The following is a 21,661-nucleotide window of genomic DNA, read 5'->3' as shown; positions in this document are numbered from 1 at the left end:
ACACTGGTTCCACCATTAGCTGTGATTCCACAATGTTACATTTGTTAAGTAATCTTGAGTGTGCTGAAAATTACACCAACAACAAGTTGAAAGTTGTCAGTCTGGTTAAGTGTGGCATCTTTGTGTGTACTGGAAACTACATATATTAATATTCTTTACAGTCAGGAAGAACATGTACACACACTGCACCTGTTTCAGCTAAGCAGGTGACAGCCATTCGCTAATTTATTCTGCAGAACAATGCCTTGTCCAATCAGAGTCCACTTGCCATTCAATCAGCTCTCTTTTCTCGTACAATATGAAGTTATTGTTTATTCTGACATTGATATTCTTGCAAGGTGTCCTGATGAGTGCAAGATGAAAAACTTTGACAAACTATCTCTTTTCAGCAATATTCAAGTTCTGTGCTCTAAAAGGCAACTTGTTTTGTGTTTAGTGACTGTTTTATGGGACAGTGAGTGTGTTTGGTGTGTGAATTGCACCAGTTTTAAAATCTGATGTCCATAAATTGACATTATCTTGGTGGATAACACTCTTACCCAAGTCTGATTGCTGTCAGTGCCAGAGGCTGTAAATTATCTATGCAGCAGTGGATAAAATATTGGATAAGAGCTGAATAAATCACCTGGATAATATCAGCAGGCGTAAGCAAGGATGTCTTTGCTGTGTGAACTCTCGTTCTGGACTGCCTGCTGGGTTCCAGGATTGGAATTGAAAGGCAGGAAGTGTTACAGCTGAGCTGAGCTGTTGAGAGTGTCTGGGTAGGATTGGGGTTTATTACATGCAGGTGAGATGGATAAGGGAATGACCTTTATATTTGAAACAAGGCAGCTAAATCTATTCAAAGGAAGACCTTTAAATGCAGAATCCTTTGCCGTAAAAATGAATAGGTCAGACATCTCACCACACCCCCCTGCGGGGTGAGTGAATGCCTCACCGTGCCCCAGAAGCAGCACGTCAGAGCTCTCAGTCCCCACACCCCATCCCGAGACACAATGGACAAGACAAGAGAGGCATTCTACTCCAGCCTCCACCAATCACTGTCCCGCATCCCAAAGGGAGACAAACTGATTCTCACAGCAACTTTAGTGTGAGAGTCAGGAAGGACACAAACCTGGAAGGGGGGGGAGAACGTGTGTGTGGGGGAAGGCATGTGCAGGGGGGAGGTGTGTGTGAGGGAGAAGGCTTGTGCAGGGGGGTGGGGGGGGGCATTGGGAGAATAAGTAGCAATGGAATGAACATGACCTGGTCATTATGAGCACTCTGTTCTGCCAAAGGGACAAGCAGGAGATTTCATTAACAGTCCCGCTCCAAACACTGACACCCAATAAACTCATTTCAGCAAGGGACCACACAGATGTCAGCGTCACCCACACCACAACCACAAACAGTGACTGCTGGACCCAGCACTGACTAATCTGTTGTCCCAGTTCCATCACTCTGGCCCCGAGCCGGCAGAAAGAACTCTGCTGCAGGGGACTCAGTTGCTGGACCCTGAAAGACCCTGAGAAGAAGGAGCTACTCAGTCAGCGCCTGACAGCTAACCTGGCAATGACCAGTGAGCCAGAGCTGCCGAGTGTCCATGGTGTGTGTTCCACCCAATAGCCGCCATAGTCAGCGCCTGAGAAGAGATTCTCGGATTCTCGATCCAGAAACATCCAGACTGGTTCGATGAGAACGATCGAGATCCAGGATCTCCGTGACCCCAAACACAAGCCATTCCTGAACTGACAGCTCCACCAAAACTCCAGTGGGGAGGAAACAAGCCTCGAGACAACTGAAGACCGAGGTGCAACAAAGAACTCGCGATCTAAACAACAGAGAGTGGGTGGAGAGACTCAGCAACACACTGACAACTCCAACATGCATGGCTTCTTCAGTGATATTAAAATCATCGATGGTCCATGTACCCAGGAACCACCCCACTGAGAGCCAGAAACGGAGAGAATCCCACCAAAGACAGAGAGGCAGTAGCACAGTGGTTAGTGCTGCTACCTCACAGTGCCAGGGACCCGAGTTCAATTCCAGCTTGGGTCACTGTCTGCGTGAAGCTTGCACATTCTCCCTGTGTCTGTGTGGGTTTCCTCTGGGTGCTCTGGTTTCCTCCCACAGTTTGAAACACATGCTGGTTAGGGTGGATTGACCTGAACAGGTAGCGGACATGCCAAATTTCCTTAGTCTTCTGAGAAAGTAGAGGCGTTGGTGGGGCTTTCTTAACTATAGTGTCGGCGTGGGGGGAGACCAGAATAGATTGATGGTGATCTGGACACATAAAAACTTGAAGCCTTCGATCCTTTCTATTTCATCCCCGTTGATGTGGACAAGGGCATGTTCTCTTGTATGCTTTTTGAAGTCGATGACAGTGTCCTTATTTTATTGACATTGAGGGAGAGATTATTGTTGCTGCATCAGTTCAGCAGATTCTCGATCTCATTCCTGTTCTCTGTCTCATCATCGTTTGAGATCACACCCACTGCGTCAGCAAACTGGAAAATCGAGTTGGTGGAGGGGAATTTGGCCACACAGGCACAGGTGTATAAGGAGTATATTAGGGGGCTGAGAACAAGTCTTGGGAAGCACTGGTGTTGAGAATGATCATGGAGGCAGTATTGTTGTCTATCCTTACTGATTGTGGGAGATCTCGGAGAATCCTTAATCATGATCATCTTCCAGAGAAGGGAGAGTTCTGACTGCCCTGGGAAAGGTCATCACAAGAATCCCGTCAACTGCCTCTTCCCAGTGGCTGAAGTGTTCCTTCCTGAGTCTCAGTGTGGCTTCCACCCATCAAGACATAGAATGGACCTGATCTTCAGCACGTGACAAATCCAGGGAGAGTGCAGGGAGCAGCATCAACCTCTGTTCATGGCCTTCTTCAATATCACCAAGGCCTTTGACTCTGTCAGCTGTGAGGGATTGTGGAAACCCTCCTCAAATTCAGCTGCTCACAGAAATTCCTCAACATAGAAACATAGAACATTACAGCACAGTCCAGGCCCTTCGGCCCAATGTTGTGCTGAGCTATGCCCAATCCAAGATCAAGCTATCCCACACCCTATCATTCTGGTGTGCTCCATGTGCCTATCCAATAACTGCTTTAAAGTTCCTAAAGTGTCCGACACCACTATCACAGCAGGCAGTGCATTCCACACCCCAACCACTCTCTGAGCTCGGGTATGGTGTACTGGCCTTCATTAATCGAGGGATTGAGTTTAGGAATCGGGAGGTAATGCTGCAACTTTATAAGACCCTTGTCAGGCCTCATTTGGAGTACTGTGCGCAGTTCTGGTCGCCTCACTATAGGAAAGACGTAGAAGCTATTGAAAGGGTACAGAGGAGATTTACAAGGACGTTGCCTGGATTGGGAGGCATGCCTTATGAAGTTAGGTTGAGGGAGCTGGGACTTTTTTCCCTGGAGAGACGAAGGTTGAGAGGCGACCTGATAGAAGTTTATAAAATGTTGAGAGGAATAGATAGGGTGGATTCTCAGGCTATTTCCCCGGGTTGAAATGGTCGCTGCACAGATTTAAGGTGCGGGGAGGAAAGTACAGAAGTGATGTTAGGGGTAAGTTTTTCACTCAGAGGGTGGTGAGTGAATGGAATCAGCTGCCGTCAGTGGTGGTGGAGGCGAACTCGCTGGGGTCTTTTAAAAGACTTCTGGATGAGTATATGGGGTTTAATGGGATTGGGGGTTATAGATAGGTCTATAGATTGGTAGGTGTTGATGTGATCGGCGCAACTCGTGGGCCGAAGGGCCTGTTTGTGCTGTAGTGTTCTATGTTCTATGTTCTAACATTCTCCACCCACTCCACAATGACATGCAAGCCGTGATCCTCAACATGAGAGAGCCAATATGTGTGCAAACCGGAGTCTAACAGGACTGCATCATCGCATCAACGCTCTTCTCCATCGTCCTCGCAGCAACACCCCAACCCATCACCCTGAACCGCCCCGCAGGGGTGGAGCGAACCTTCTGCACACCTCCAGGCCAGAACCAAGACCCGTTCCAACGTCTGTCACTGAGCTGCAGTACACAGACAATGCTCTTTTTGTTTATTCAGTTGTGGGATATGGGAGTTACATGTAGGCCAGACCAGGTGAGGAGGGCAGATTTCCTTTCCTAAAGGACATTAGTGAACCAGATGGGTTTTTCCAAGAATCGACAATAGTTTCATGGTCGTCAGTAGATTCTTAATTCCAGGTATTCTTTTCTTGATTTCAAATTCCACCATCCCATGGCGGGATTTGAACCCGGGTCCCCAGAACATTAGCTGAGTTTCTGGATTAATAGTCAGGTGATAATACCACTGGGCCGTCGCCTCTCCTATCGCACGCTGAGGCTGAGCTACAAACCATTGTCGATGTATTCACGACAGCCTATGAGAAAACGGGCTTCAGACTAAACATCCAGAAAACCAAGGTTTTCTACCAGCCCATTCCTGCCACACTAAACTACCCTCCCCCCACCGTTCCTACCCCCCTACCCCCACCCACCTCCGGAACTCCTCTCAGTGTGAGGAGACATTGACAATGAAATTCATCACCGACTCTGATGCACTCGCGCAGTCTTCGGACTTCTGACTATGATGATACTGTGCCTTTAAGGAATGTGTTTGTCATGTTCCTTGTGCAGGACCTGTTTATTACCGATGCCATTTTGACCCTATCCAGCAGCCCTGTGTTGTTACTGCAGCAGCATAATTGTTCCTAATTGTTAGAATGTTTATTTTAAGCTGCACTAATGGTGTTCCACTGGGGATTAAGTCTTGATTAGGTTGATTGACAGGTAAGGTGATACGACTAGGTGAAGCTAGGCTTACACAGAGAATTCAAGCTTAGCTGCTGTTGTTTGTACTAACTAATTCTGTCTGTTTCTTTAAACTGGAACAACAGAGATTGCTAGTTGTTAAGATTAAATTGTTGTCATGTTTAAGCATTTTAACTGATAAAGGTTATGCTAATTCTTTTGCCATATTGCAGATATTGGTCACCGGGCTGCCTGAAATCACCACACTGGGGTGATCTTCAAGTCTGCCAGGGCTAGAAGGGACAGCTCAGCCACAGGACCTCCAAGGTCGACCTCTAAGAGACCCTTCCTCTGCAGCCTAGCAACAGCAGAAGGGCGAATGGCCACTGATCTGCCTCCTTGATACCCCTTAGGGTCCAAGGTACCAAACCAGTGTGTTAGTGCCAGGGTGCGAGGGGCAGTGCACCATGGGCACTGCCAAGGTGCTTGCCCTGAATGAGGGGTCTGAGTTTTCCCAGTGGTGTGAGCACTTGGTCAGAAATTAGGAGAATTCCACCCCTCATTTTTAAGTATTTCTGCCATGGTCCTTTTATTGGTTCAATATAACAGTAGACTTTGGAAGAGTTACAGATATGTGGATCAGGCAAATTACTGTCTTGTGATAGGAACAAACTGATAACGTTTTTAATGATTGTCAGACACTGTCATGTTTGAAATGAACCATAGAATCTTGCGGTGCAGAAAGAGGCTATTCGACCCATTGAGTCTGCACTGACTGCAATCCCACCCAGGCACCATCCCCACAACCCTGTTCTAGTTTACACTGCGAGTCCCCCTGACACTAAGGGGCAATTTATCATGGCTAATCCACCTAATCCACACATCTGTGTGGGAGGAAACCGGAACACCCAGAGGAAACCCATGCAGATATGGGGAGAACGTGCAAACTCCACACAGACAGTGACCCAAGCCGGGAATGGAACCTGGGGCCCTTGGCGCTGTGAGGCAGCAGCGCTAACTACTGATTTTGATTTGATTTATTGTTGTCACATGTGTTAGAATATAGTGAAAAGTATTGTTCCCTGCTGCTATACAGACAGAACATACTGTGCTGCTGACTCCCAGCACAGGACAGCACAGGGGTTTTCTGGGGCAAAAGGAAGGAAAGGAACTGGTGAAAGTTTGATTCTGGTGGATGATGGTGTGTGTGATGAGAATTACTTCTTGGCATGACAGGTGAATGCTGACAGGAACCTGTGGGGCAAAAATAAATCTGTTTCAATATCCGAGCAGGAATCTGTGTGCCTGATTTCCAGCTGTCATTGGGAATGAGAGAGGAGAATATAATTGTGCAGCTGGTGTGGGATTGGTTGAGATTAGTTGTCTCGGGCACCCTGACAGTGAACTGGAAGGCGGATGTGAGATCTCAATCCAGTTGAAATGCTGTCTGCAAGTTAGGCCACGTTTGAAGGTGGTCATTGATAAGGTGATGGTGGGGGGAATGGGTGTGGAGGAGAACTGAGTCTGAGTTTGGAGGGTGAAGTTGAGGAGAGCAGCACGTTGTGTGTGAGTGTGTGTGAGTGCGCCCGTGTGTCTGCGAGTGCACGCGTTGAACAGGATAAGTATCATCAGCGTCTCTGATGCTGCAGCAATGCCTCAGGACTGGACTGAGACCGTCAGCCTAGATTACAGGCGGGATTTTCCAGCCTCGCTCACCCCAAAGCCGGAAAATCCCGCCCGAGGTTAACGGACCTCTCTAGATCCGCCCCTCGCCCGCTCCGATTCCCGTGACAGGCATGACGGTAGGATTTGCCTCTGTGTATTTCCATCTCTGGAGTGGGACGTGGAACCACGGCATTCTGAGGCTGAGATGAGAGTGTTACTGATTGAGTTTGATTGGGTGAAGGTGTGGGAGGGCAGGAGGGTGCTGTGTCTGTTCCTGGGTGAAGGTGTGGGAGGGCAGGAGGGTGCTGTGTCTGTTCCTGGGTGAAGGTGTGGGAGGGCAGGAGGGTGCTGTGTCTGTTCCTGCTGATGGTGCTCTATCGTTTGCTGCTGCTTGTTGTACGGTCAGTAATCCACTTCTTGTATGCCCTCCTTTCAGGCCCTTCTTCTCACTCGGCAGTGACACTCTCCGGGTGCCAATGGCCCTCTTTGCCTTGAACAGGCGCCGTCTGTGTGAGCAGCTACGAGCGAACACCCAGGTGCCGAAGAAAGCGGTGGTGGTGCTTCAGGGCGGAAATCAGGTTCAGCGTTACTGCACCGATACTGATATTGTCTTCCGTCAGGTGAGTAGCAGGAACGGGGAGGGACTGACCTCTGTTTTATTGCCTGGATTGACAGTAGGTGTGTGTGTTAAAGCAAGTGGCACACAATTATGTAGAATGTCCAGCGCACAGACTTGCCACTTGGTTAACAGATCCATGCCAGTCTTTGTGCCAAGCACAAGCATCACTTTAACCCTTTCCCTCCATGTATCTCTCTGAGGTGCTAGCTTAGTTTCCAATTCTCCTGAGCAGGCTGCCTCACATTGCAGTTTCAGTCACTCTTGGGGAACTATCTGATGTGGGGAAGTATGAGCTCATGCACTTTGGTAGGAGGAATCAAAAGGCAGATTATTATCTAAATGGAGAGACTGCTGGTGAGTGAAGTGTAGAGGGATCTGGGTGTTCTAGTGCTTGAATCACAAAAAGCTAGCAGGCAGATCCAACAAGTCGTTAAGAAGGCAAACGGTATTTTGGCCTTCATTACAAAGGGGTGGAGTTTAAAAATAGGGATATTTTGTTGTAATTATACAGAGTGATGGTGAGGCTTTACCTGGATTGAGTATTGAGATTGAGTATTGGCTGGCAGTCGTGTCAACCAATTGGAGGAGGGGTGGGATGTATGGCAGGACTGATATAAAACAGTCTTTTATTCAGCAGAGACTAATTAAACAAAGTCTCGATGCCATACAGGAAACTGAACTCGAGATTGGAACTACAGCAATGTCCCCCAATAAGAGCTGGATTATTGCTCCCAAGATGCAGTGACGGGAGGATAGTTATGTAAATTATCCCAGTAAAAGCAATCCGAATCATTACAGCATTGTGGTCTTGGAACATACTGAACTGGACAAGTTCCTAATCACAAACAGAAAATGCTTGAAAAATCTCAGCAGGTCTAACAGCACCTGTGGAGAGAGAATAAAGCCAATGTTTTGAGTCAGGAATGACCCTAATCACCTCCATTCTGAGTCTTGTGGTGACATTATTCCATTTATATTCTGTAGCTCCTGAGACTTCCAGGTATAAAGTTAAGTCTTTCTCAAAGACACAGGCTGGTCCTGATTGAGGGTAACTTCCTCCTCAACCTTACCAAGGTTAACCTCATTCCTCCCATTTTAATATAATTCAGTATATATTCTACATGTGTTATCACAGTCTGCAGGAAATCAATCCATGTTGAACAGAATATTATTCTTTATCAGTTCAGACACTGAGGTTAAACATTGCTTGGTGTTGTTGGGCTTCATTGCACTGTCATAGCTGTAGAATACAATACTACTAATAGGTAAAAGGGACATTGCAACTCATCCAGTCATCAAAAAGGGCTACATTAGAGCAAAGTAACCCGTTTAATGCATTTGGAACAAATCTACCTGTTAATACAGGGAATGAAATGTGACAGTTTGGTGCTTGCTCTCTTCTGGACTGTTTAGTACAATCTAATAAGCGTTAGAAAAAGGCTGACTCTCAGTCCCGTTTGTTTGGAATATTTGAAATAATTAAATGAAGCACTTTTACACAGTTAAATTTCAGAGCAGGAGAACCTGGCAGTGTATTCTGCATTTAATTACTGGCAGCAGTCACTGAATGTTCATTGCTTTTGTTGAGCAGTTAATACTAACTGCATTGATAGTGCAGTAATTGGAACAAATGACTGGGTGAATCTGGGTGTTGCTTGCTGTTATAGGAAGCTTCATCACTGTGATTGGGGTGAGATGTTAGAACATAAGAAATTTGCTGTGTCTATCACCTTCTCCCCCGCCACCTTCTTGCCATGTGAGAATGCCAGTTGGACACGGCTGGTAAGTCACATTTCAGTCAGTAGGTCGTGGACTTCAGCTTCACAGAGTGAACCCAGGCTGACAGTCCCAGTGTAGTGAGTGAGCTGTCCATTGTCAGACGCAGTAATGACTGAGTTCCACCTCCCCACAGTAATCCCATTCCTTTAATTCCCTCAGTATCTGAAAACCATCACCCTATGCCTTCAGTATTCCGAACTTCAGACAACCCCCTTAATGATTTAGTTGAAGAGACAGAGAGTAATGTATTAAAGTTGATGATATGATACAATGGCACAGTGGTGAGCACTGCTGCCTCACAGCGCCAGTGACCCGGGTTCAGTTCCTGGCTTGGGTCACTGTCATGTGGAGTCTGCACGTTCTCTGTGTGGATTTCCTTCGGGTGCTCTGGTTTACTCCCACAGCCTGAAAGATGTGCATTGGTCATGCTAAATTCTCCCGGAGTGTGGGCGACTAGGGGATTTTCACAGTAACTTCATTGCAGTGTTAATGTACGTCTACTTGCCCACAGTGGGCAACCTGAAACACAGGGGCAAGGGTTGTGAATCTTTGGAATTCTCTACCTGAAAGGGTTGTTGATACTCCATCGTTGATCATATTCAAGGCTGTGGGATTGATAGATTTTTGGTCTCTCGGGGAATTAAGGATATGGGCTGTGGGTGGGTAAATGGATTTGAAGCCCAAGCTCAGCCATATTGAATGGTGGAGCAGGCTCGATGGGCTGAATGGTCTGCTCCCGCTCCTATTTCTTGTGTTGTTGTAAGTTCACCTTTGTTCCATCTGGAGTCCTGAGGGTGTCTGGAGCCTTTCACTGTGCTTTGGTTTTCCTTAGTACTTGATACAAACCCCCGCTCCCCCCCCCCCCCCCCCCCCCCCCCCCCACCACCACCCCCCCCCCTGCCCACAGCTACTAAAACACCCGGACGCAATACCTCCCCAAACTGTCTATAAACAACTTGTTACAAACTAAAGGGGACCCTGTAGAATGTGGAGCTTGTGGGAAGGAGGGTAGCGGGAGCACTGGGATGGGATCCTGACCCAGGAGGTTGCAGGATTGGAGCTGACTCTAAGTGTTGTGTTGTATGGGTCTGCTGGTATGACCTCTCACAGAATCGATGCAAAAACAGTAAGAAGGAGCTGGTAATTATATAATTGTTCACACATCCACACGCTCCGGCAAGGAAGGTAACAGGCTTTTACTTTGATTCCTGCTTTGCCAAGTTTCAGTGGTTGGTGCTCGGAACGAGGGAAGGTGAGAGTTTCTTTTCACAGTGAGTTGTGTGGACTGAAATGGCAGTGGAAGCAGATTCAACAGGAACTTTCAAAAGGGAATTGGAGCAACATTTCAAGATGAGAGATTTGCAGGGTTACGGGGAAAGAGCAGACGAGTGGAGCTAATCAGAGAGTGTATTTCCCAAATGGTAAACTTGTTTCCTTGTTGCAGGAATCTTACTTTCACTGGACGTTTGGAGTGACTGAGGCTGACTGCTATGGAGCTGTGGAGGTTGCTACTGGCAAATCGCTGCTGTTTGTGCCCAAACTGCCGGAGAGTTACGCAGTGTGGATGGGGACGTAAGGCACTTTCTATCTCCCTGTGATTTTCTCTCTGTAATCACCGGTTTAGTTCACCCTGTCCCTGCTCTGTGTTGATATCCAACCTGGCAATGCCTTGATTGAAAATTCACATTGTTCTATTTCAATCTCTCCATGCCCCTCCCGATGTCTCTTATTTGCTGCGTTTCCCCAAGTTTGGCAACATTTGCAATTTTAATCGCTTCACACTGGGCACCATGCCGGGTGCCAGGGTCCAAAGCTCTGGGATTCCTCCCCCTAACCTTGAAAATTTCAATCACATCACCACTTAAACTTCTGAATTTTAGAGAATGCAACCCTGCTTGTGTAATCTCTCTTTGTAACTTTATCCTTGGAGTCCCGGTCTCATTCTGGTAAATCTGTGCTAAATCCCTCCCAGGCCAGTGTATCTTTCCTCAGGTTCGGAGCCCAGAGCTGCTCTCAGTAACTGCAGGTGTGCTGCAGACAGGGCTTTGTGTCACTGACACTGGTCTCCAGATATAAAGGGAACCATTCTGCTGGCCTTTTTAATTATTATTTTCTGTACCCGTACATTTTAATGATCCGTGTACCTGGATCCCCCAAAATCTCTTTGAACCTCCACAGTTTCTAACTTTTCACCATTTAGAAAATCCCCTGTTTGTTTTAGGTCCAAAGTAGATGCCTCATATTTTCCGATCGTAAAGCTAACCTGCCTTGGGTTTGTCCATTTAATCTGATTAATATTGCAAAGGCTAATGTTCCTATCTGCTGTCTTTGTGTCATTCACAGATTGGGATCTGTGGCTTTTCCACTCTTTCATCAAAGTCATTAATAAAGATGGAGAATAGTTGAGGTCCCCTCACAGGTCCCAGTGGGACACATTCGGCTAATGAGCTGCCCAGTGTGGGAGCGTTCAGTTCTGACTCTGTGCCGTGTTGGAGCTGTACCCGGCGTGGTGATCTTGATGAGGTGGAGAGAATGAGCAGGAGCCCACTTTTCCATAACCCCGACTCCCCCGTTTGTTGCTGGTTGCTGGATTGGGCCAGGCTGTGATGCCCCCTGAAGTCAAACAGCTGTCTGACACACTTTAGCATGGTCACGTGATCGGAGTGCTGGAGGCACTTGTTCACTAAGAGTCTGCGGCTTCAAAAGAGAGGATTGGAGACTTGATTCTTTTTTCCATTCGTTGTGTTTGGTGATTGTAATTGCTGAGCAGTGTTTGCAGTTGTGGGATTTCTCTGAAGGATTTTGCCTGGGCTCGGACAGTGAGGGATTGGAATTTGTCAAACACACTGATGGAAGCCATTATTTACTCTTGGCTTTGGGACCAGATTGAAAGTGGGAGTAATTATTTATCTGCTTTGTATGGTCTCCCTGTGTAATTAATATCACAGCAGCACAGCTCCTTCCTTTGATTGTAATTATTTGTAGTGCTAATTAATGTATTGATTAAATGATCGTTCTCAGATTGCACCATTGTTCGCCACACAGTGAAACAAATTACAAGATGCTGTCTTCTCAATATGGGGAAAAAGATGTTGCCTTTTCTCTCGCTGCAGTTGTCTCTGGAGTTATTTTTTTTTGACGTGTGATGAATAAGATGTACTTTCTTCTAGGCTTTCTTTGTAGCACAGAACGTTGCAGTCATGGTCATTCACAAGATACAACCCAGGGAGCAGTTACTGTTCCTCCCACTGACTTTGACACAACCCAAGAATATGATCATTCACACATGCAATGCACGTAGAGGCCATTTGCCCATCTCACCAATGCTAGCTCTTTGAAAGAGCTATTCAATTAGTCCCACTCCCCCTGCTCACTCTCCAAAGCTTTGTCCCGTATTTATCCAATTCCCTTCTCGTAGAGTTCGAGCCTGCACTGACCCTCCGGAGAGTATCTGTCCAGGCCCACCCATCCCCACAATCCCGAACATCCATCATAACTAATCCACCTAATCTATAAACTTGGGGCAATTTTAGCATGGCCAATCCGCCTAACCTGCACATCTTTGGACTGTGGGAGGAAAGCAGAGTACCCGGAGGAAACCCACACAGACATGGGGAGAATGTGCAAACTCCGCACAGACAGTGACCCAAGGCCAGAATTGAACCCGGATCCCTGGCGCTGTGAGGCAGCAGCGCTAACCACTGTGCCACTGTTCCACCTTTTATAAAGCGGCAATTAAACCACCCTTCAGGCTGCACAACCCAGACAGTATAATGTGGGTTTTTTAATAAAAATCCTATCGCTTTTTTGGCTCCTACTCAAATCAGTTATCCTCTCGTCCAGTGGAAACAGTTTCAGTTTATTTGCAATATATTAAGATCCACAAGTAAAACCATTCCTGTCACAATAACTGGCCAGTGTCATTTCCTCATTAATAAACAAAAATCCTTTATAAGGATGTTCTTAATTAAGAGCAACCTTTGACTCTCTTTAAAAAATATGCTTCATTTTCGTAAGAGTGTCCCTTGAGCTGGTTAGAAAGAAAGCTGGTGGCTCTTGTGTAGTTTGATAATGCAACATCTGAGAAATAGGGTGCAGGATCTGGAATCACAAACGCAGGAGCATCACCTGCGGCTGGGTCTGATGATGCAGCAGGAAAGCAGCAGTCCGAGCTGGCTCAAGGCCAGCAGGAGACAACAATCTGCTGCCCTGTGCTGTGTGAGCACTGCAACAGCTGGACAGGTGCTGACTGAGAAACAGCAAATTGACATCTTGACCCAACAGCTCCTCGGAGTGAGTGTTTGGAAAACGAGGCAGGAGGCCAGAAAACACAACCCACTGACTCTCTCTCTCTCTCTCTCTCGAAGGATTCACTCTCCTGACTACTTCAAGAAGAAATATTCTGTGGATGAAGTTCATTACGCTCCTGATGTAAGTCTCTCTGCCAGATGGTGAGAAAATGTTTTGAATTTACTGTTCAGCAAGGAGGACAAGAGCCTGAGCTAGAGGAGTGGAGATTGTGGTGGGGAGGTGGGGGGAACTAGAGACAGCACAGAGGGGGGAGGCCGTGGGGAAGAGACAGCCTGAACATCGAGGAGACCCTCACTCAGTGAGTATGACACTGACAGTGGAACGGGACACAGTGTGAATCCGGGATTCAGTGGAGGGAGCTCAGTCCTGCTCAGGACAGGAATGTTGAGATTGGATTAGCATTGCAGCGGCACACGGGCTGAGAGTCAGGGAACATTACAGGAAGAGAAGTTACCCTCTCCGTGAAGGAGATGGGAGTGGATCAGAAAGTGTATTTGGTGTTGAGTAGGGATCCAGCCTGGGTGGGGGTGGAGTGGATGGGGAGAGAACAGTAATACTCTCTTGAGCGACGGCTCTGAGGTGCCGTGGACTGGGCTTTGAGTGATGGTGCACAGGGTTGGGGAGAGCAAAGATGTAGCTTCATCTTTCCATCCTCTCTCTTCCTCACCCACCCACTTCAATGCTGAGCTCACATTTCGGCTGTGGAATGTTCTAGATTCAAAGCTCTATGGGGCAGGAAAGGAGGTCTTTGCTCAGATGGAAGGAGACACCTTCTCCGAGTTGGTTGCATCCTGAGAAATCTTCAAGCAGTTAATGGGAGGAGGAAGAGATGGAGGACAAGATGTGGGGCATTAAAATATCAGAAATGGAAAGATTCGACCATCAGATTAAACAGAATGCAGCAAAACAAGGCAGACATAATTCAAAAAATCTTATTTTTCACATAGGTGCAAATGAACCCAAGTTACTGATGTTTTATTCATCACCAAGAGACCTGGGTGTTTGATTTCTTCTGGATTATGTGGGAAGTAAAATATAAGAGTGAATCATTAATATAAAAGACAAAACACGATAGATGCTGAACATTTGAAGTAGAAATAAAAATGCTGGAAATATCGAGTCTGGCAGCATCTGAGAGAGAAAAAAAACAGTTCGTCATTCTGACCATCGATAAATAAGGATGGAATAATTAACTGAGGAGGCAGAGGGAGAAATGGCAGGGGAAAGGGAGAGGAGAGAGGGAAGAGAGAGAGAAGGGGAGAGGGAAAGAAATGGTGAGGGGAGGGAGAGATGGCAGGGGGAGAGGGAGAGGTGGTGGGGAAGGGAGAGAGGGCAGAGAAGGGGAGGGAGAAAGAAATGGTGAGGGGAGGGAGAGGCAGTGGGGAGGGAGAGGGAGAAATGGCAGGGGAAAGGGAGAGGTGGTGGGGAAGGGAGAAAGGGAAGAGAGAGAGAGCGAAGGGGAGGGAGAAAGAAATGGTGAGGGGAGGGAGAGGTGGTGGGGAGGGAGAGGGAGAAATGGTGGGCAGGGGGAGGGGGAGGGACAGATCACAGGAGGAGGTACTGGTTCCGGGGCAATGGGGTGGGAAACGGGTCTCGGGAGAGGGACAGTCCCAGGATGGTATCACAGGTGGGCAAGGGGATGAATTGAAAGCTGTGTCTGGGAACGTGCCAGCTTAGCAGCCAATCTGGATGCTTACTGCTCTCTGAGGTGTGGTTCCTGTTCAATACTGTCCTGTGGAAAGGTCACCCTGACATTCTAAACTGGAATTGTGTTCATAAATCTCTATTCCCTCAGTACTCCTATTAGTCTGAATGTAATCCACATTTCCCAGTTGTGTCTTGTGGATTTTTGCTTTAAAGTAAATTAAAATTATTTTATTACAATCCCTCTGACAGATTAATTACATCACTGTTCCGATCTGACCAAGTCTGGGTATAAGTTCAGAATGAACACTTCCAAGCTTGGTTCCCAATGATCTTTCTGAACTGTCGTATCCCATCCTTGTCCGTACTGGGACAGCAGCTGGGATGAGCTGTTACACGCCTGACTGCAGTATATCATGGATGTAATTTTCCGGTCATTCATGCCGGCAGGATTTTCTGTTCCCACTACAGGGAATGGAGGTTTGACTGAGTGCTGAATTCTCTGTCCTCACTCACTGCAGAGAGGGGAGTGTGAATAGCTGGAGAATCCACAACATTGAGGCTGGTGGAGTTGGAGGAGTAGGGAGGTCAGTGTCAGGCTTCAGGACAGTAAACAGTCAGCTGTGGCAGATGTGTTTTTCAGACTGGACAATTGTGTTCCTCAGGGGTCAGTGCTAGGACCGTTACTTCTTGATACACATGAGTGACTTAGATATTATATTCAGAGCAAAGCTTGCTACTGATACTGAACTTGGATCAGTGGCAAACAGAGAGAGTGATTCAAATTAACAGTAACAGGGCATAAGGTGAGGAGAATAGGCAGATCGGTGGCATTGGAATGTAATATAAAGCATGAGGTGGTTGTTTTGGTAGACAGGGAGGAAGGGAGCAATATACACAATGGCAAAACTCTAAAGAGTATATTGGGATGTGGGGATTCAGGAGTATTAATCTTGGAAGGTGCAGGACACATTGAGAGAGTGGTTAGCAAAACATTTGGGATCTTGGGCTTCATAAATAGAGACATTGAGAACAAAAGCAGGAAATTATGCTGAACATTTATAAAGATCTAGTTAGATCGCAACTAGAGCATTGTGTCCAGTTCTGGTCTCCAAACTTTAGGAAGGATATTAGGGATATTGAGAAGATGTGGAGGAAATTTACCAGAGTGGTTCCAGGGATGAGGGATTTTAGGTTGGAGAAGTTGGGGTTGTTGCCCTTGGAGCAAAGGAGATCGAGGGGAGATTTGATACATAAATTACAGGAAAGGTACTTTCCACATTGACTAAGACAACTGAGTACCACACACTGTGTTAATCCACTATGCTGTATTTTCTGCAGGTATTTGGCCTTATAGATAAAGTTCCAAACTCCTGCTGGTTTTCTAACGGATTTTCTCCACACCAGGACGAGGGAATCTGTTAGCAAACCAGCAAGAGTTTGGAACATCTTGTACTGTCCTTTTAATGTCTTGCTGCTGGAAGCCTCCAACAAACAGACTTTCGGCAGCAAGGCTCTCTGCAGTGACTCCCTGGTTTTTAAATCCTTACAAGCCTTGTCTCTTCAAACAGAGGCTACATTCTCGCTATCATTCTGCTTGGTGGTAAACACAGGAACAGTCTTGCTCTCTGCTTGGCATAATAATATTCATTGTTAGTTGTCAAAAAATTTCTGCATTTTCCAAACATTTAGGTAATGTCTCTTTAAACTTATTTTTTTTTTAAATATGGCATTTGGTATTTTAGAATTCCCAGGAACTCAGAAGGTGTATGAAGAGTTTTACATTTCTAACTCAAGGTCTTGCCAGTCCCAGTAGACATGTCTCAGAGTCAGATGGTGCATTACTGACAGATGGTATACAGTCTTCATTGAAATGAGTGCGTGTGATTCTGCATCAAAGAACTTCATTCCAGGGATGTCTCCAGAGAATCTGAGTTTAAAATCAAATCAGTGCCCGGCTGCATTTTTTCTTAAAGCAAAAATAAGTGTCTGTGTTCCTTCTTATTTTTGTCTCATTTTCTTCCCCCCACTCCTCCAAAACTTTAATAACAATTCTGCAGGGGGACCCTCTTGTAGACTGGTGTTTGAGACAGGGGCCCAGGGCCTTGCAGTCTGCTCTGCTCCTCTCAACTCTACTCCCCACTGCCACTGCAGCCCCCTGCAATCCAGCTCCAGCCACTCTCACAGCTCCTGTACTTGTTACTCCTCTCACTCAGACTCCATTTGTCTTGTTGACTCGATTGAAACCTTTAAGATCCTGAGGGTTATTGACGGATGAGGAAAAGAAAGAGGCAGCGGAAGCAGAATCTCCGATATGTTTAAGACGGAGGTGGACAGATTCTTGGTAAGCAAAGGGTGAAAGGTTATTGGAGCTGAGCAGGAATGTGAAGTTGGGGTTAAAGTTAGATTCATCGTGATCTTATTGATGCCCTGGAAGCTCTCAACATCCCCCTGACCTCATGAAATCTCATGGCATCGGGTCCAACATGGGGAAGGAAACCTCCTGCTGGTTCCCACTTACCACCAAGGTATCTACGGTATAGAATGTTCTCCGGCTGGGGCACCTCAGTGTCCGTCACCAATAGTGCCTCAGTGGCACCACTACTGACAGAGCTGGCTCAGTCCTTAAGGACGTACACACAAATGAGGAGCAGGAATAGGCCATTCAGTCCCTCGAGTCTGTTCTGTCATTTAATAAGATCATGGCTGGTCTGATAGTAAATTTAAGTCTAAGTCCTGCCTGTCTCTGATAATCTATCACTCTCTTACAAAGAATCTGTTCCTCTGCCTTAAAAATATTCGAAGATTCTGCTCCCGCCACTTTTTGAGAAAGAGAATTCCAGAGACGTGCAACCCTCTGAAGGATAACATCTCCTGTCATCTCTGTTTTAAATGAGTGACCCTTTATTTCTAAACAGTGATCTCCTCATCTAAATTCATCCACAAAACGAAACATCCTCTCCACGTCCACCCTGTCAATACCTCGCAAACTCTTTATATGTTTGGAACAAGTCAACACTTACTCTTCTAAACTCCAGCAAATACAAGTCTAACCTGTCCGGTCTCTCCACGTAAGACAACCCACCCATCCTTTCCTGGTATTAGTCTGCTAAACCTTCTCTGACCTGCATCAGGAGACCAACACTGTAGATAAAACTCCAAATGTGGTCCCACAGGTGCACTGTACAACTGAAGCATAACCTCCCTACCTTTGCAATTGTCTGTGACGGCATTGATAGGAGTGACCACTATGCAGTGGTTGTGAAGTCTTGATTCACATTGAGAATATTCTGCATCGTGTTGTGTGGCACTATCACCGAGCTAAATGGAATAGACTTTGATCAGATCTAGCAACTCAAAACTGGATATCCATGAGGTGCTGTGGGCCATCAGCAGGATTGTACATAACCACATTCTGTAACCTGGTGGCCAGTAAATCCCCCACTCTGCTGTTACCTCGAGAGGGATTAACCCTGATTCAATGGTGAGTGCAGGAGGGCATGCCAGGACCAACACCAGATGTACATAAAAATGAGATATCGACCTGATGAAGCTACTTGGTGCCAAACACCCTAAGCAGCATGGAATATTCAGAGCCAAACAAACCCAAACCAACAAATCAGATCTAAGCTCTGGTAGGTAAAATGTCAGAATCCGTCATTAAGGAGGAAATTGCGAGGCATCTTGAAGGGAATTGCTTGATAGAGCAGACGCAGCACGGTTTCATTAAAGGGAAGTCGTGTCTGACAAATTTACTGGAGTTCTATGAGGATGTGTCTAGGGCGGTGGATAGAGGAGAGCCGGTGGATGTGGTCTTTCTGGATTTTCAGAAGGCGTTTGACAAAGTACCTCACAAGAGGTTATTGCAGAAGGTCGAGGGACATGGAGTTGGGGGTAGGGTGTTAGCGTGGATAGAGGATTGGTTGTCAAATAGGAGGCAGAGAGTGGGGGTCAACGGGTGCTATTCGGATCGGCAGATGGTGACTAGTGGAGTGCCCCGGGGGTCGGTGCTGGGGCCTCAGCTTTTTACCATTTATATAGATGATCTGGAGGAGGGAACCGAGTGTAGGGTGTCGAAATTTGCTGATGACACCAAGATTGGGGGAACAGCAAATTGTGCGGAGGGTGTGGAGAGTCTGCAGAAGGATCTAGATAGGCTGGGCGAATGGGCCAGGAAATGGCAAATGGAATTTAATGTTGGCAAGTGTGAGGTGGTCCACTTTGGTAGGAAGAATGGTAGGAAGGATTATTACTTACGTGGCGAAAAACTGCAGCATGCGACGGTGCAGAGGGACCTCGGGGTCCTTGTGCATGAGTCGCAAAAACCCAGCTTGCAGGTGCAGCAGGTGGTCAGGAAGGCGAATGGGATGCTGGCCTTCATAGCGAGGGGGATTGAATATAAAAGTAGGGAGGTCTTGCTGCAGCTGTATAGGGCATTGGTGAGGCCGCAGCTGGAGTACTGTGTGCAGTTTTGGGCGCTGCACCCGTGCAAAGATATTTTGGCCTTGGAGGGAGTGCAGAGGAGGTTTAGTAGGCTGATGCCAGAGTTGAGGGGGTTGAGCTATGAGGAGAGGCTGAATAAACTAGGCTTGTACTCGTTAGAGTTTAGAAGAATGAGGGGAGATCTCATTGAGACGTATAAGATGATGAATGGAATGGATAGGGTAGAGGTGGAGAGACTCTTCCCGCTCAGAAAGGACAGTAGGACTAGGGGGCACAGCCTCAAGATAAAGGGGGGGCGGTTTAGAACGGAGTTGAGGAGGAACTTCTTCACTCAAAGGGTGGTGAATCTCTGGAATTCTCTGCCCGTTGAAGTGGTGGAGGCTGCCTCACTAAATATTTTTAAGACGCGGGTTGATGGGTTTTTGATAAGCGAGGGGATTAAGGGTTATGGGGAGAGGGCGGGAAAGTGGAACTGAGCCACGACAGATCAGCCATGATCTTATTGAATGGCGGGGCAGGCTCGAAGGGCTAGATGGCCTACTCCTGCTCCTATTTCTTATGTTCTTATGTTCCCTGCCACATCCAGCCATGAATGGTGATGGACAATTAAACAACTCACTGGAGGAGGAGGCTCCATAAACATCTCCATCCTCAATGATGGAGGAGCCCAGCACATCAGTATAAAAGGAAAGGCTGAAACATTCACAGTAATCTTCAGCCAGATGTGCCGAGTGGACGATCCACCTCTGCCTCCCCCAGCGATCAGGAGGCTGGCATCTACTCGGCACGGACAGATCAGCACATGCGCGATGGTCCACTCTGCATGATGCAGCCGACCTCTCCAGTAGGAAGAGGTCCCAACCACTGATTTTCAATGTGAATCTCACTTGGGCTCTCTGTGCATCACAGAGTGTGGGAGATCCCATTTGAAATTCCTGCTGAAAAGAGCAGCCGAATTTACTCCAGTTTTTACATGAATTGAACACTTGGAATTTTTTTGTGAGAATTCCATTCCACCCATAAATAACTTCACGTTTCCCCACATTTGTCTGTCATCTTGTTGTCTACTCACAACCTATCTATATCTCTTGTGGACTCTCTTGTTGTCCCACAGCTCACCTTCTTCCCACCTAGCTTTACATCATCAGCAAACCTAGATACATTACTCTCTGCCTCTTCCTGTAAGTCACTGGTATAGATTGTGGAAAGCTGAGGCCACAGCACTGACCCTTGTGGTATCCACTAATTACCATCTGCCAACTTGAAAAAGTGTCATTTATGCCTACTCTCTGCTTCCTTTTTGTTAACTAATCTGCTATCCATGCTGAAATATTCCCTCCAGCTCCATACGCATCTATTGTGCCTATCAACCTTTTGTGTGGCACATTATTGAAAGCCTTTTGGAAATCTAGGTATACTGCATCTACTGGTTCCCCATTATCTACCTCATTAGTTACATCCTCAAAAACCTCTGATAAATTTGTTAAACAGGATTTTACTGGTTTAAAACCATGTTGACTTGTTCTGATCGCGCTATGCTTTTCTAAGCGCATTGTTAACATTTAAGAATAGATTCCAGCATTTTCCCAATAACTGTCATTCGGCGAACTGGCTGTAATTCCCTGTTTTCTCTCTCCCTCCTTTCTGGAAATGTGGTGTAATATTTGCCAACTTCCAATCTGATGAGACTATTCCTGAAACCAATTAATTCGGGAAAATCACAGCCAATGCATCCATTATCACTGCAATTATCTCCTTCAGAACCTGACGATGTAGGTCATCAGGCCCCAGGGATTTGTCACATATTAGTTCCTTACGTTGCTCCAATATTATTTCTCTGTTGATATTAATTTCCCTAATTTCCTTACTCTTGGGGAAAGTAAATTGCTTAGCCAAGCTGTTCCAGTACAACTACAACACTGGCATCCACCCAGCAATGTGGAAAATTGCCCAGGTATATCCCGTCTGCAAAAACCAGGACAAATCCAACCCAGCCAATTACCGCCCCATCCACCTCCCCTCGATCATCAGTAAAGTGATGGGAGGGGTCATTAGCAACACTTACTCAGCAATAACCTGCTCACTGAGCCTCAGTTTGGGTTCTGCCAGGGCCACTCAGCTCCTGACCTCCCTACAAACACCAGTCAAAAGAGCTGAACTCCAGATTGAGTCGAGAGTGGCTGCCCTTGACAGCAATGCAGCAAGGAGTGTGGCATCTAGGAACCCTCACAAACTGGAGTCAATGGAAATCAGGGTCACTCACCACTGGTTAGAGTCATACCTGGTTAGAGTCATACCTGGCATAAAGGAAGATGGTTGTGGTGATTGGAGGTCAACCATGTCAGTTCCAGGGCATCACTGCCAGAGTTCCTCAGGGTAGTGTCCAGGATTCAACCATCTTCAGCTACTTCATCATTGACCTGGTGATTATTGCACAATGTTCAGCAGCATTTGCG

At 46.7% G+C, this 21,661-nt stretch overlaps 1 protein-coding gene across 1 annotated transcript in view; it reads left to right on the top strand.

The window, feature by feature from the left end:
• LOC145339455 (xaa-Pro dipeptidase-like) overlaps nucleotides 1-21,661 on the top strand; it is a gene marked incomplete at its 3' end in the record, with an annotated part of 91,142 nt that overhangs the window by 4,330 nt on the left and 65,151 nt on the right. Inside the window, exons 2-4 of the mRNA XM_080183924.1 lie at nucleotides 6,846-7,029; nucleotides 10,252-10,379; nucleotides 13,175-13,238. Coding sequence (XP_080040050.1) covers nucleotides 6,846-7,029; nucleotides 10,252-10,379; nucleotides 13,175-13,238 — 376 coding nt within the window. The remainder of the gene's footprint in view (nucleotides 1-6,845; nucleotides 7,030-10,251; nucleotides 10,380-13,174; nucleotides 13,239-21,661) is intronic.

Source organism: Carcharhinus amblyrhynchos, unplaced genomic scaffold (assembly GCF_965287045.1).
Source record: "Carcharhinus amblyrhynchos unplaced genomic scaffold, sCarAmb.v2.hapA scaffold_472, whole genome shotgun sequence".
NCBI lineage: Eukaryota > Metazoa > Chordata > Chondrichthyes > Carcharhiniformes > Carcharhinidae > Carcharhinus > Carcharhinus amblyrhynchos.
Note: the sequence above shows the minus strand (reverse complement) of the source record. Positions and strands in the feature narration are given on the sequence as shown.